The sequence below is a fragment of the Cyprinus carpio genome, chromosome B24 (assembly GCF_018340385.1).
Source record: "Cyprinus carpio isolate SPL01 chromosome B24, ASM1834038v1, whole genome shotgun sequence".
Lineage (NCBI taxonomy): Eukaryota > Metazoa > Chordata > Actinopteri > Cypriniformes > Cyprinidae > Cyprinus > Cyprinus carpio.
Window position 1 is genome coordinate 8,036,728 of NC_056620.1, and position 13,968 is coordinate 8,050,695.

Consider the following 13,968-nt stretch of genomic DNA (forward strand, 5'->3'; position numbering starts at 1 on the left):
TCTGATATGTGGAAATAGATCTGTGCATTAGTGTGAATGCAGTCTATTAAAGCTGCCAGTGTCTATGATCTCCTCAGTAATAATTAAATGGCAATAATGCTGAAGAAAAAAGAAAAACCCATAACTATGCTTATCTGTAAACTTTCAATACTTAAAGCACTCCCAAATACTGAAAGTCCTTTTTGTTTATAAGTTATAATTGCCCCCCCCCCATTACTTTATATTTGCTTGTATTTTTTGAAGCTATATTTACTTTTAATTCTTAACAATAATTAATTAATTATATATTAATTAATTAACATAATTATTTTAAAAAGTAGCCTGCTTATATAATTTAATAACAATGCACAAAATAAATTTGATATAATCGTGATGCATTAATCGTGATGTGATATCGAATTTAATTGAATCGTCGACATGATAATCGTAATCGGATTGAATCGTGAAACCAGTGCCGATTCACACTCCTAATTGTAAGTAGGCTACCAGTTTAAAAAATCCAAGTAGGCTAATCAAATCTGCCTATACATGAGGAGTCACCCATATAAAAGATGCTTGCCCTGTAAAAGTACATGGTAATATCACATTAACCTCTTAAGACCCTGCGGCAGGCCCGGCGCCACAAGCGGGCAAAAGGGGGCAATGCCCCCTCAGATCTGACTTGTGCCCCCTCTGTTTCAATTTTGTATTCATGGTTAAAAATAAAATGTTCAACCTTTTGAGTTAAATAATAATTTAACCTTATCCCCATGGGATTTAGATTGTTCAGTGTTGTGACTCGTGACATTACTGCCAGATTCAAACGTCTTTCGCGTTGGTTGGCGCTGAGCCAGATACGGACGAGCTCAACGCTGTCATATATCACAACTATGCAGTGTTTTCAACCTCATAATGTTTATTTTAGATTTCATACATTTAAATAGGCTACACATAAGCACTGGTAAAACAATAGCCTACATTTGGAGTCTGTGAAAGCAGCAAAAACAATCTATTCAAATATAATTTGCCAACGTGTGTTTTTCATATCAGATAAACACAGTGGAAGTAGGCTAACTATAAAGTTTAGTCTATTGTTATAAAGATTTTTAAATGACCAAACACACTCACTTACACATATTTTGTGAGATATTTCGGAATATAGGATAGTTGATGACAGTGGTAAGTAAGTTTGTGCCTTGAAAAATCTTACTTCGATATAAAACTTAAGTGTGAAAGGGTTAATTATTCATAATAAATGACGAACTGTGTGAAGGATAGCATTACAGTTGTTAGGGGTTTTATTATTGTGGCTCGAGCAAATATCTGTTACTTGTGATATTATCAGCAATTCAGTTTCAGCTAAAATGTGAAACTATCATATTCAAACAATGGCATAAGAAAGTATATGCAGCATATTTCAACCATAAAAAGCACTGCAACACTTGAGAGCACCAACATGAAGATGCCAGCAATTAAAGCAGCTGCAGTGATCGCACCAACCTCAGAGACAGCAGCACCCAGCAGAGTGCCCACCTGCGGCCAGCCCAAGCGGCAGTCCCGTCTCAACCCCAACCTCCTCCGCTGCTGCTGCCTAATGACCTCGGAACAGAAAGCCCAGTCCAGGTCTGCCTGCAGTCTCTGGTTACCTGCAGTTGCATATGGAGTGTTTTAGGGAGCGCTGTATTTAAAAATCTGTCATTGCAAAGCGAGATCTCAGTGTGTATTAATCATTCATGGTGTAATAAAGTTAAGCCCCCTTAACAATTTCACATGCCCCCTCAGTCATTTCATCCTGCAGCCGGGCCTGCCCTGTGGCCTCATATGAGGACATTATTTTTTTGTGAATTTCTTTGAGACTGTACATGCCACAGTTTTAAGTCTGGATGTCCTGTACAGAGCACATTCAGGGCTTTTCAAACATACCAAATGATTGGATGTTTCACCATGACCACTCCCTCTCCCTGCTCATCAAATATGTCTGAAATTAATTTAGTGACACGCTTATGGAGATATGATAATATTTTGTAATTATCATTTAAATCTGTCTAATTTTTATATTGTGTGTCATAGATCAACATCTCAGGAAAATGTTATGGGGTTTCAAATCAAAATATGACTTTCTGTTACGAAACAGGACGTTGATTTCATACATGTCCTCATATGAGGACACCGGGACTAAAATCATGTTTATTATGCATTTTGGGAGACACAGCAAATGAATAGGGAAATAAATTATGTTTCAATATTATATCAAATATTATATATTATTATGAAAATCTTGTCAATTATTACTCCCATTATTACACTTCTTTTTTCATTACATGTTGCCCCCAAAACACATTAATACGTAAATTAGATTTAGTTTATAGATAAATTATATATAATGAGAAAACCTGTTTATGGTCATTTTACACACATTTTGCAGAATGAAAAATGGTATATTGAATCATTCTGTTATAGTTGAGAATCATCTTAATACAAAGTTAAAAACAAACAAACAAACAAACAAAAAAATCTTGAAAACTAAAAATGTATTGGTGATTTAAAAAATCTGTTGTTTTTTTGCCTATCCATGTTCATTCATGTGTTTTTATTTATTTTTTTATTTTTTTAAGAAATTGAGTCCCGATTTCCTCTACTGAGGACATAGCATGACTTATGAATGAAATATCTTAATTTTTTACATTGTTTAGAGCATTAAAAATAATGTAAATACATGGAAAAAATATTTTTTTTTCCTAAAACTTTTGTCGAGGGTCGAGGTTAAGTCATTTTTTCAGAGCTTGGTCAATTATTGGGCTCGGTCTGCTGCTCCTCACAATAGCCTACATCACATCAGAAGTGGATGACTTTTATTTTGAAATATCCTTAAGTCGTGAACTTTATTTCTCAATTTCACTCTGTAACGCAATGGATCGCCAAATCACTGCTGTCCGTCCAGAACATCGATTTGACACTAATAACCTGAAAAGATATCTGTCAGGAAAACTTGACAGCTTTTCAGGCAACAGCACTTTAACTCTGCAGCAGTACAGGTAAGAAATTTCACAACACACATACTTTTTCAAGTGCACTTCATGCAAACAAAACGCACGTTTTGTTTGTTTGTTTGTTGTTCTATTTTACTTATTTGTTTTGAATAGAGCTGGGCAATCCAACCCAACGTTTTACATTGAGACTGCAGATAAACGCTATGTGCTCAGAAAGAAGCCTCCAGGAGAGCTGCTGCCCGGAGCTCATAAGGTAACTTAACGTTACTGTGTTCTGTACGTCGCTCATTGTATCCTTATACGGTATATTTTTGTATTGGTATATTGTTGTATTTTTGTATGGTTTATTACTACACCTGCAGTGTAGAGTTTAATGTAAGTGGAATGTTGAGTTTAAAATAGTTTATTTGGGTCAATCCAACGCTGTTGTGATCATGCAAAAAGGACTTTGGCACCAGCGACTGTCAAACTTGACAACACAACACAACACAACACAACACAACACAAATGTATATAAAGTTAATTGACCCCAGTGGTGAACTCAAAGTACAACATGTTCCTGGATCAACATCTAATAAACCAATAAGAATAAAAGGATAACTTTTAAGGAAATGTCAGTTTTGTCTTACGTTCTGGGTTGCTTCTACACCATTTTTAGTCAGCTATCATTTCCCTCTGATTTTAAGAATAAATTATGGGCAGGGTAAGGTTTAGGGGTAGGGATTGTGTTAAGTCTATAATTTTCTAAAGTAATGTTGACGTTGATAAACTTGTCTTACTTGGCAAAATCACGGCGACCGTGAAGCAGTAGAGGGAGACAGAACCAAAGTTTTTTTTTTTTTTTTTTTTTTTTTTTTTTATTATTTTTTTTTAATTTTTATTTTTTTTTTTTTTTTATTTTTTATGCCTATTTCACGTAAGAAAAACTGTATTTTTGTTTCAATCAAGAAGCCAATCTGCTGTCATAATATGTACTGGTTATTTGTTATGTCTGATTTTTCTATATTGATGATGCATCATAATTTCCTGGGATTACCAGACTCTGCATATAGAATTATATGTTCTTTAATAACATAAAACTGTATGTTAATTTCGATATCATTATTTACGGTGTTGCAATAATTTTGTTTCTCAGTTTCTGATAAGAATGAGGCAGGAGAGGTTTCTGTGAGAGTCTCTACCTATATATACCACATATAAAATGAACTTCACTGAAAGATTACGAGCTGTCTTATCTTTACCCAGAAGTTCTAAATAGCGCTCCATGCATATGGTCAACTGGGAGCACTTTTGTACTCTTTTGAATGGATAAAATATAGAAATCACTTTAATTTCCAAAAGAACCTAACCAGTTGAAAATGAAATGCTGGACGTCCCCCCTCGACACTCCCCAGACTCAGTAACCCCACCCCCCACCCCATTTCTAGCCCTCTGTGTGTTTATATATATACTTAAACTTAAATTTGTGAACATTTTTATTACTTTTGAAATAGCTTTTATCTTGAAATTAAGCTGAAATAAACTATAATTATTAGATAAAAGCTATTTCAAAAGTAATAAAAATGTTCACAAATTTAAGTTGGCGTTATACAATTGCTAAAAGGGGGGAAAAAAAAGCCAAATAGAAATATTAAAAAAGCAAAACCTAATAAAAATGACTAAAGCTCAAACAAAATTAATTAAATACAGGTCCTTCTCAAAGAATTAGCATATTGTGATAAAAGTTCATTATTTTCCATAATGTAATGATAAAAATTAAACTTTCATATATTTTAGATTCATTGCACACCAACTGAAATATTTCAGGTCTTTTATTGTTTTAATACTGATGATTTTGGCATACAGCTCGTGAAAACCCAAAATTCCTTTCTCAAAAAATTAGCATATTTCATCCGACCAATAAAAGTGTTTTTAATATAAAAAAAGTCAACCTTCAAATAATTATGTTCAGTTATGCACTCAATACTTGGTCGGGAATCCTTTTGCAGAAATGACTGCTTCAATGCGGCGTGGCATGGAGGCAGTCAGCCTGTGGCACTGCTGAGGTGTTATGGAGGCCCAGGATGCTTTCGATAGCGGCCTTAAGCTCATCCAGAGTGTTGGGGTCTTGCGTCTCTCAACTTTCTTCACAATTTCCCACAGATTCTCTATGGGGTTCAGGTCAGGAGAGTTGGCAGGCCAATTGAGCACAGTAATACCATGGTCAGTAAACCATTTTACCAGTGGTTTTTGGCACTGTGAGCAGGTGCCAGGTCGTGCTGAAAAACGAAATCTTCATCTCCATAAAGCTTTTCAGCAGATGGAAGCCAAAATCCAAAATCTCCTGATAGCTAGCTGCATGACCCTGCCCTTGATAAAACACGGTGGACCAACACCAGCAGCTGACATGGCACCCCAGACCATCACTGACTGTGGGTACTTGACACTGGACTTCAGGCATTTTGGCATTTCCTTCTCCCCAGTCTTCCTCCAGACTCTGGCACCTTGATTTCCAAATGACATGCAAAATTTGCTTTCATCTGAAAAAAGTACTTTGGACCACTGAGCAACGTCATCCAGTGCTGCTTCTCTGTAGCCCAGGTTCAGGCGCTTCTGCCGCTGTTCTGGTTCAAAAGCACACGCCTGTGCACGGTGGCTCTGGATGTTTCTACTCCAGACTCAGTCACTGCTTCCGCAGGTCCCCCAAGGTCTGGAATTGGTCCTTCTCCACAATCTCCGTCACACTCTTCTCATTGTGCAGCGTTTTTTGCCACACTTTTTCCTTCCCACAGACTTCCCACTATGATACAGCACTCTGGGGAACATCCTATTCGTTCAGAAATGTCTTTCTGTGTCTTACCCTCTCGCTTGAGGGTGTCAATGATGGCCTTCTGGACAGCAGTCAGGTCGGCAGTCTTACCCATGATTGCGGTTTTGAGTAATGAACTAGGCTGGGAGTTTTTAAAAGCCTCAGGAATCTTTTGCAGGTGTTTAGAGTTAATTAGTTGATTCAGATGATTAGGGTTAATAGCTCGTTTAGAGAACCTTTTCATGATATGCTAATTTTTGAGATAGGAATTTTGGGTTTTCATGAGCTGTATGCCAAAATCATCAGTATTAAAACAATAAAAGACCTGAAATATTTCAGTTGGTGTGCAATGAATCTAAAATATATGAAAGTTTAATTTTTTATCATTACATTATGGAAAATACTGAACTTTTATCACAATATGCTAATTTTTTGAGAAGGACCTGTATAAACAATACAATCAGTGATGAGAATTAAAATACAGTACATGTTTTGGTAGGGGATGACTGCTTTTTTAATTAAATATTACAAACCTCCAAAACATGTTTAAATGAGCACAGTATGTTAAATAAATAATAAATCATGATTCTCTTACCAGGCAGTGGATAAGTTGAATTATAAGGATATAGCCTATTGAGTAACAGTTAGGACTGTCAGTGAATTATTTCTTTCAAAATACATGATTGATGATCTTTAATCAGTTAAATAAACCAAAAAGCTAAAACTATTATTCATTTACATTACTTGAAATTAAGCTGAAATAACAAAATATACATATTAGATAAAAACAGTTTAAAAATAATAATAATGTTGACAAGGTTTAAGTTGGAGTACTACAATTAATAAAAGTTAAGTAAAAATAAATTTAAGCCAAATAGAAACATAAAAAAGCAAAACCTATAACAAAAAATTACTAAATCACAGACAAAATTCTAAAATATAAACAAAAATTTTAATGAAAGCTAAAATAAGCTGATTTAAAATGTAAATAAATACAACAATAGTATGTAAGTAATACAAAGCTAACACTGAAACAAACAGGACTTTTTTTGCTTATTTGATGTTAAATGTCAGTTATGTTCTAATGTATAATGTACTGTTTTATTTCTGTGAACAGTTTTATTTTAAAAAACAATAAAACAGTAGAATAATATCATTGCCATTATATCGTTGTCAGTCAAACAAAACATTGTCTTGTATTATGTGGTTACCTTTCGTTCACTCAACATAGCATCATTAGCTGATGCTATGGGGAAACTCTGTTTCTTCAATAATGCTGAATCACACTATTACATCGCAAAAGCCAAAGCGTGAGGCAGAACCAGCCACTTTATAACTTTTTGCAGAGAGCCATTGTCTCAGAATTGTTCTCCTTCATTCCAAAGCTTTACTTCGCTGCAGACATTCACACTTGAGAGGATGACGTAAATAGAAACTGCTCCCCTCCTGCAATCTGGCAGGAGGAAAGAATACAAAGAAATTGTTGCAGAAAGCAGGGGTGTAAAATACTTGAGTAATTTTTAGTGGTTGACCGGTAATGTTTTTTTGACAGCCGATGCCGATATCTTGGAAAGCAGGGTGGTCGATATAATTATATTTATTTGAATTAATATTTAAGAAATTTGAAATAATTAGAAAATGTATTAAAGAATAAATTTGTAAAATAAACATACATATACTTTTTAGATGACAAATTATTTTTCACAAATAAACATTTAATAAAAATATAATTAAAAAGGAAATAAACACTGTAACCAACAGAGCACTCAGTATTCTGGGAAGTTTGTGTGCATTGAGGATCATATTTTTTCAAATAAAGCCAAGGTAACATTTATTTTACATACAGCACACAGTGCAAATGACATGAATATGACAGTGGGCAAATGCATAAAGCACAGCATAATTTGAAATCACGAATTTAATGTGTAAAGCATTCAATTCGCACCGAAAGGATACACATGCACACTTCTCAAGATCTCACAACTGGATTCAACTAAGTTTATAAGTTTTGTGAAATGAAATGTTTATTAGCCATTCAAAGATTTGTTAAAATGCGTATTTGCTGAATTCTGACGGCAAACGAGAAAGTATCAATAATGTTTGCCTTTCTATTACTAATAATATAAATGCAATCGTTATAATACTTTTTTTTGTATACATTTTAGTCCCTTTGTTTAACAGTTCTATCTGATTATAGGCTTCAGATTTCTTGGCCTTTTTTCAAATGGAAGGCTGCATCCTGCGGAGGTCGCATTTATAGGCTGCATATGTCATAAAGAAGTTGTTATTTTAGAATATTAACAGTTATAAATTTGACCATTATTCTAAGTTAAGCGTAAATTGTTGTAATATACTTATGACTCGTGAATGTAATGCTCAGTTAAAGGGATAGTTCACCCAAAAATGAAAATTATGTCATTAATGACTCACCCTCATGTCGTTCCAAACCCGTGAGACCTCCGTTCATCTTCGGAACACAGTATAAGATATTTTAGATTTAGTCCGAGAGCTTTCTGTTCCTCCATTGAGAATGTATGTACGGTATACTGTCCACGTCCAGAAAGGTAATAAATACGTCTTCAAAGTAGTCCATGTGACATCAGAGGGTCCGTTAGAATTTTTTGAAGCATCGAAAATACATTTTGGTCCAAAAATATCAAAAACTATGACTTTATTCAGCATTGACTTCTCTCCCGGGTCTGTTATGAGCGCGTTCACAACACTGCAGTTTAGTGATATCCGGTTCGCGAACGAATCACTCGATGTACCCGGATCTTCTTGAACCAGTTCACCAAATCGAACTGAATCGTTTTGAAACGGTTCGCGTCAACAATAAGCATTAATCCACAAATGACTTAAGCTGTTAACTTTTTTAACATGGCTGACACTCCCTCTGAGTTCAAATAAACCAATATCCCGGAGTTACTCAAACAGTACACTGACTGAACTGCTGACCGAGCCAGATAACGAAGAAAACATTGACTCGTTCTCGAGTCAAGAACCGGTTGCATCGGTTTTCGGATCACCGGTAGTGATGGGAAGATCTGTTCTTTTCCGCGAACCGGTTCTTTCGGACAGTTTGATTCAATAAACCGGTTCACCAGTTCTTTTGCGCTCGACGTAATGACTTCATTGGCGATGATTGCCCTTGATTCAAGCCTTCGGTTTACCCGCGTTCATAACATTGATTCTGAACAGAATCAGTTCAGAATCAATCACCAAAAGAACCAGCTCGGTTCAGACGCGCTGTGTGTCAGTCTGCTTCACGCTGAAACACGCATGCGCAGTATCATCAGCTCCTCGGTTCTCGAACCGGACGCGTCCGACAGAAACGGTTCTTGACTCGAGAACGAGTCAATGTTTCGTTCGTTATCTGGCTCTGCTCGGTGTTCATCTTCAGTTCTCTCTTCACAGCAGTTCAGCCAGTGTACTGTTTGAGTAACTCCGGGATATTGGTTTATTACCTTTCTGGACATGGACAGTATACCGTACATACATTCTCAATGGAGGAACAGAAAGCTCTCGGACTAAATCTAAAATATCTTATATGTCTGGGTGCATCCGGGTAACTGAGCAAACTGTGATGTAGGTGCAAACATTCTATTATCTCTTACATATCTATTATGATTACATATCTAGTATGTTCGATATAATGTTTATTTGCCAAAACGCAATGAAACTGTGTTAATGGCATCTCACGGACCAAATATCAGCTCTGCTCAAATGGCAGCACAGCAAAGCAGATGCATTTACTCACTGATCTGTCTCAAACACACGAGCAGTGCTGTGTTGTAACTTTGTTGTTGAATAATTATGTAATTTCCCCTGAATGGAAGCACATGCAAAGACCATAGAATAACCAAGATGTGTCACTCCTATAGTTTTGAATGGGGAAAAATGCAACACTCAGTATGGTCGCTCTATCAAAATAAGCCCCACCTTCTAAATAAAAAAGCCAATCACTAGTCTGCAAAGTCATCGCATCACTGCAGCTGCCATTAAAAGTCCCGGTTGCTATAGAAATAGTCAGCGTTCTTGAGACGTGCACTTAGGACTGGTCATGCCTGAAAGGCATTTCAAAGTTGGCCGATAAGTAAAAAAAAAAATTTAATGGCCAAGTGAAATGACTTGCCTTAAAGGGATTTTGGCACGTGATACTAAACAGTGTTGGGTGTAACGTGTTACTAAGTAATGCGTTACTGTAATTAAATTACTTATCCACTGAAAAAGTAAGGGATTACTGCTCATTTTTAAGTAATTTAATTACAGTAACTTATAAAGTATTTGTGTTACATACAGTAAATCATTTCAACAGTTCTAAAATCAGTATTGAATTTGAAATCTAAATTTACCGTCTAAAGATAAAATTAAATGCAGCGTCTTTAACCTTTTGATCGTTTGAGTGTTTATTTTTTAGTTTTTGATTTTTAAATGTGAATTTTTAAATACTCAGATACAGGTAAGACTAAAATCAATCGAACCTAAAAAGGGCCTACTTTTATTTGTGTACACTAACAATAACAACAAAACATTGTGCTTTTGCAAAATAAACAAAACAAATAGGGTGCAATTTCTGCCGTCTATGTCTCCGTGAGCAACTTTCTACACGTTACAAACTCAGGGAATGTTTGGCACAGAGACATGAGAAATATGTCTACAGAAAGCTTTTGTCTACTTTTTAAATGAAAAAATTCAAATCAAAAACGAATATTATCTGATTATGTAATCCGTATGAAACTAAAGCGAGATACAGTCTTTCCTGTATCTGAGCTTGAAGTGTCTATTTTTAAATTGAACAAATTCAAATTGAAAAAGAATATTGTCTGATTATGTAATCCGTATGAAACTAAAGCAAGGCACAGTCTTTCCCGTAGGCCTATCTGAAAGCTTGAAGTGTCTACTTTTAATATGGAACGAATTAAAATCGAAAACAAATATTCTCTTATTATATAATCCATATGAAACTAAAGCGATGTACAGTCTTTCCTGTATTTGAGCTCATTATATGCAGTCACCTGCGTGCAAATACCCTCATCTAGATACAAAAAATAGATTAAAAAATAAATAAATCAAGATTCGTCTAATTTTCATCGTTTTTGAAAGAAGTCCTGCTATCTGGAATTTACTTCAGAAGAACAGCGCGATCTGACACGGCTTTATTCAGCAGAGAAGATAATTTATGTAACTTATACTTATCTACATTAGTTAACGTGTTATTTGTACATAAACCTGTACCAGGGCTCACAATTAATTGCACAGCCCTAACCTGTACAGATTTTACTAGTTGGGCTTTTCCTGAACATCTTGCCAAACTGTAATGTATTGTTTAAGTTTTCTTTAGCTTTTTTGTTATTCAGATATGTTATTATTCAGAGTATTTCTATTTGTTAACCAAAGAGGGTTAAAATTTTTTTAAATAATTTTTTTTAAATATTACACTTGTTTTAAAGCTAAAAGGCTAAACTATTCTATGTTTGACTCAAATTGAAAGAATAAAGAGTTTAATTTCTATTAAGGTTTATAAGGATTTTAAGATGTTGCCTAATTAGCTATTTGAATAATTAAGTTGCTTATTGAGTAACTAAATTCCTTTCTCAGACAGAGTAATTAGTAAAGTAATTTAAATACAATATTGATGATGTAATTAGTAATAGTAGTTTTTGAAAGTAAATTACCCAACACTGATGCCAAATGTAAATAATGACAAGCAGCATGATGTTTGCAATAAAGGTGTAGAAGATAGTAACACTAGCTTTGAAGCTGTTGTGTCCTCGGGGGCAAACGACTGTGCTGCTTCAAACAGTTAAAGGGATACTCCATCGCAAAATGAAAATTTTGTCATTATTCAATTACCCCCATGTTGTTCCCGTAAAAGCTTTGTTCGTCTTCGGAACACAATTTAAGATATTTTGGATGAAAACCGGTAGGCTTGAGACTGTTCCATAGACTGCCAAATAAATAACAGTGTCAGGGTCCAGGAAAGTATGAAAGACATCGTCAGAATAGTCCATCTGCCATCAGTGATTCAACCGTAATGTTATGAAGTGACGAGAATACTTTTTGTACACAAATAAAACAAAAATAACGACTTTATTCAACAATTCCTCTCCTCTGTCCCTCTCCAAATCAGCGTAGCTCCATTTGGACAAATCTGAGCAGTACGCAGGCGGCTTACACTCTTCTGTGTCAGCCACACCACAAGGATACGTTTTTTTACGTGTATTTACGCTTTGGTTTGAATGCTCCGCTGCCTAGCCATTGGTTCGTTTTTTAATACATTGCATGAACCACTGGCCGTGCAGTTTCACTGCGTGAATGAAAAAGGCTTCAGTCACGAGAAAAAAAGGCTTTTACCCATATGCGTCTAGCAACATGCAGTACGAGTGTAGAATCAAAAGGGAACCACAGTTTTATCTGGTTTATTCAACTTCCACTCGAGCCTTTAAACTTAAAAAATAAAGATTTGACATTTATTGTGATAATTATCATTATCAACTGATATGAAATTTTTTATTGTGATAATATTTTGGCTATATTTCCCAGCCCTCGCGGCTTGCTGCCATTGCAGCTCATCTGAGTTTTCTCCTAGCTTAAATGGTGTCACTGGCGGCCAGCTTACGAATGCAACCAGGAAAATGGCAGTAGGGAAACATTTATTTCTCGGGGAACCGCTTTGGTGGCTAGTCCATATTAACTGTTCTTATAACTACCCAGTGCGAAAGCCCCTAATGGTGAGCTTAGTGCTCGTCTGAGTGTCATGTTTTCACCTACTGCAGCATGTTACTACTGCCTGACTCCTGTATCAACTCATATTTAGATTTCCCCAGTTCCCCAGAGTATTTATGAGTAAGCTCTTGCTTGGTTGAAAGATTCTGAGGCAATGGTGCTCCACACAAAGTTATACAGTGTCTGACTCCGCCTTGCTCTTAAGCGGCATTGGATATTGCAATGCAATAGCTAGGTTCATTCTTTCCAGAGAAAGAGATGTCTCAATTTCTTCTCTCAGGGAACCATGGTTATGTTGAGTAACCTGAGACATTTTGTGCCTGCAGATAGATAGAGAGTATGCTGTTCAAAAGGCTCTGTATTCTGTTGGCTTTCCTGTTCCTCATCCTGTGCTGTACTGTACAGATACTCATGTCATCGGCACAGAGTTTTACATCATGGAACATGTACAGGTACTCATAGCCAGTAAATGTTAACTTCATTCAAATTTCATTCAATAAATTAATTAATATAATTTCTACATTGAGCCATATTTTAGTTGTGTGTATATAATATAGCCAAACTAAGGCATTTTTTTTAAGATTGTAATTCTCTTTGAGATGCAAAGTAACAGCTCTAGCTCAAGCTGTTAAAATTACACACTTGGCCAGAAGGGGGCAGGCAAGGTTGTTTTTTTCACTCCACTTATATCAGTCCATTTAGTTCTCATTTGTTTATGAATGGAGGGATTCTTTGAAAGATGATGATATGCTGTTAATGTACATCTGCACATCAGGGGCGTATATTCAGGGACTTGAGGCTCCCAGGGGTCAGTGTGGCAGAGAGGACAGCTCTGTATGTGGCTGCAGTGGAGACGCTAGCCAAACTTCACTCCCTAGATGTCAGTTCACTTGACCTCTTGGGATATGGGAAGGGAAAAGGTTATTGTAAGAGACAGGTGAGATGATAAAATCATCAATGAGCTATTGATTTGAAATCAGTATTTTAACTCTTATTATTCTTTAAAGCTACAGTCATCTTTAAAAAAAATAAATAAAATAATTTCTTACAGGTCTCCACATGGACAAAGCAGTACAAAGCCTCTGCCCACAAAGAGATACCGGCCATGGATAAACTTTCTGATTGGCTAAGCCACAACCTGCCAACCAATGACAATGAAATGTCCCTTGTTCACGGCGATTTTCGAATTGACAACCTGATATTCCACCCTACAGAGGTACTGATACTTGATATGTATTTACTATCGTTCAAAAGTTTTTTTTTTTTCATGTTTCACCAAAGCTGCATTTATTTGAAAAAAAAGAAAGAAAAATAATGATAATATAGTGAAATAATATTACAATTTAAAACTATTTTAATATTTGAAAAAAAAAAAAAAAGATCCCTGTGATGGCAGTCATTACCTCAGTCTTTAGTGTCACATGCTACATTTTTTTTCAGGATTCTACAGGATAGTTTAAGATTTAATTAAGAAATCTTTTGTAG

At 35.6% G+C, this 13,968-nt stretch overlaps 1 protein-coding gene across 1 annotated transcript in view; it reads left to right on the forward strand.

The window, feature by feature from the left end:
* The first annotated feature begins 2,848 nt into the window (after positions 1–2,848).
* Positions 2,849–13,968, forward strand: part of acad11 (acyl-CoA dehydrogenase family, member 11) — a 187,544-nt gene continuing 176,424 nt past the window's right edge. The window contains exons 1-5 of the mRNA XM_042752009.1: positions 2,849–3,014; positions 3,123–3,222; positions 12,810–12,935; positions 13,259–13,420; positions 13,535–13,699. Coding sequence (XP_042607943.1) covers positions 2,890–3,014; positions 3,123–3,222; positions 12,810–12,935; positions 13,259–13,420; positions 13,535–13,699 — 678 coding nt within the window. The 5' untranslated portion in view covers positions 2,849–2,889. The remainder of the gene's footprint in view (positions 3,015–3,122; positions 3,223–12,809; positions 12,936–13,258; positions 13,421–13,534; positions 13,700–13,968) is intronic.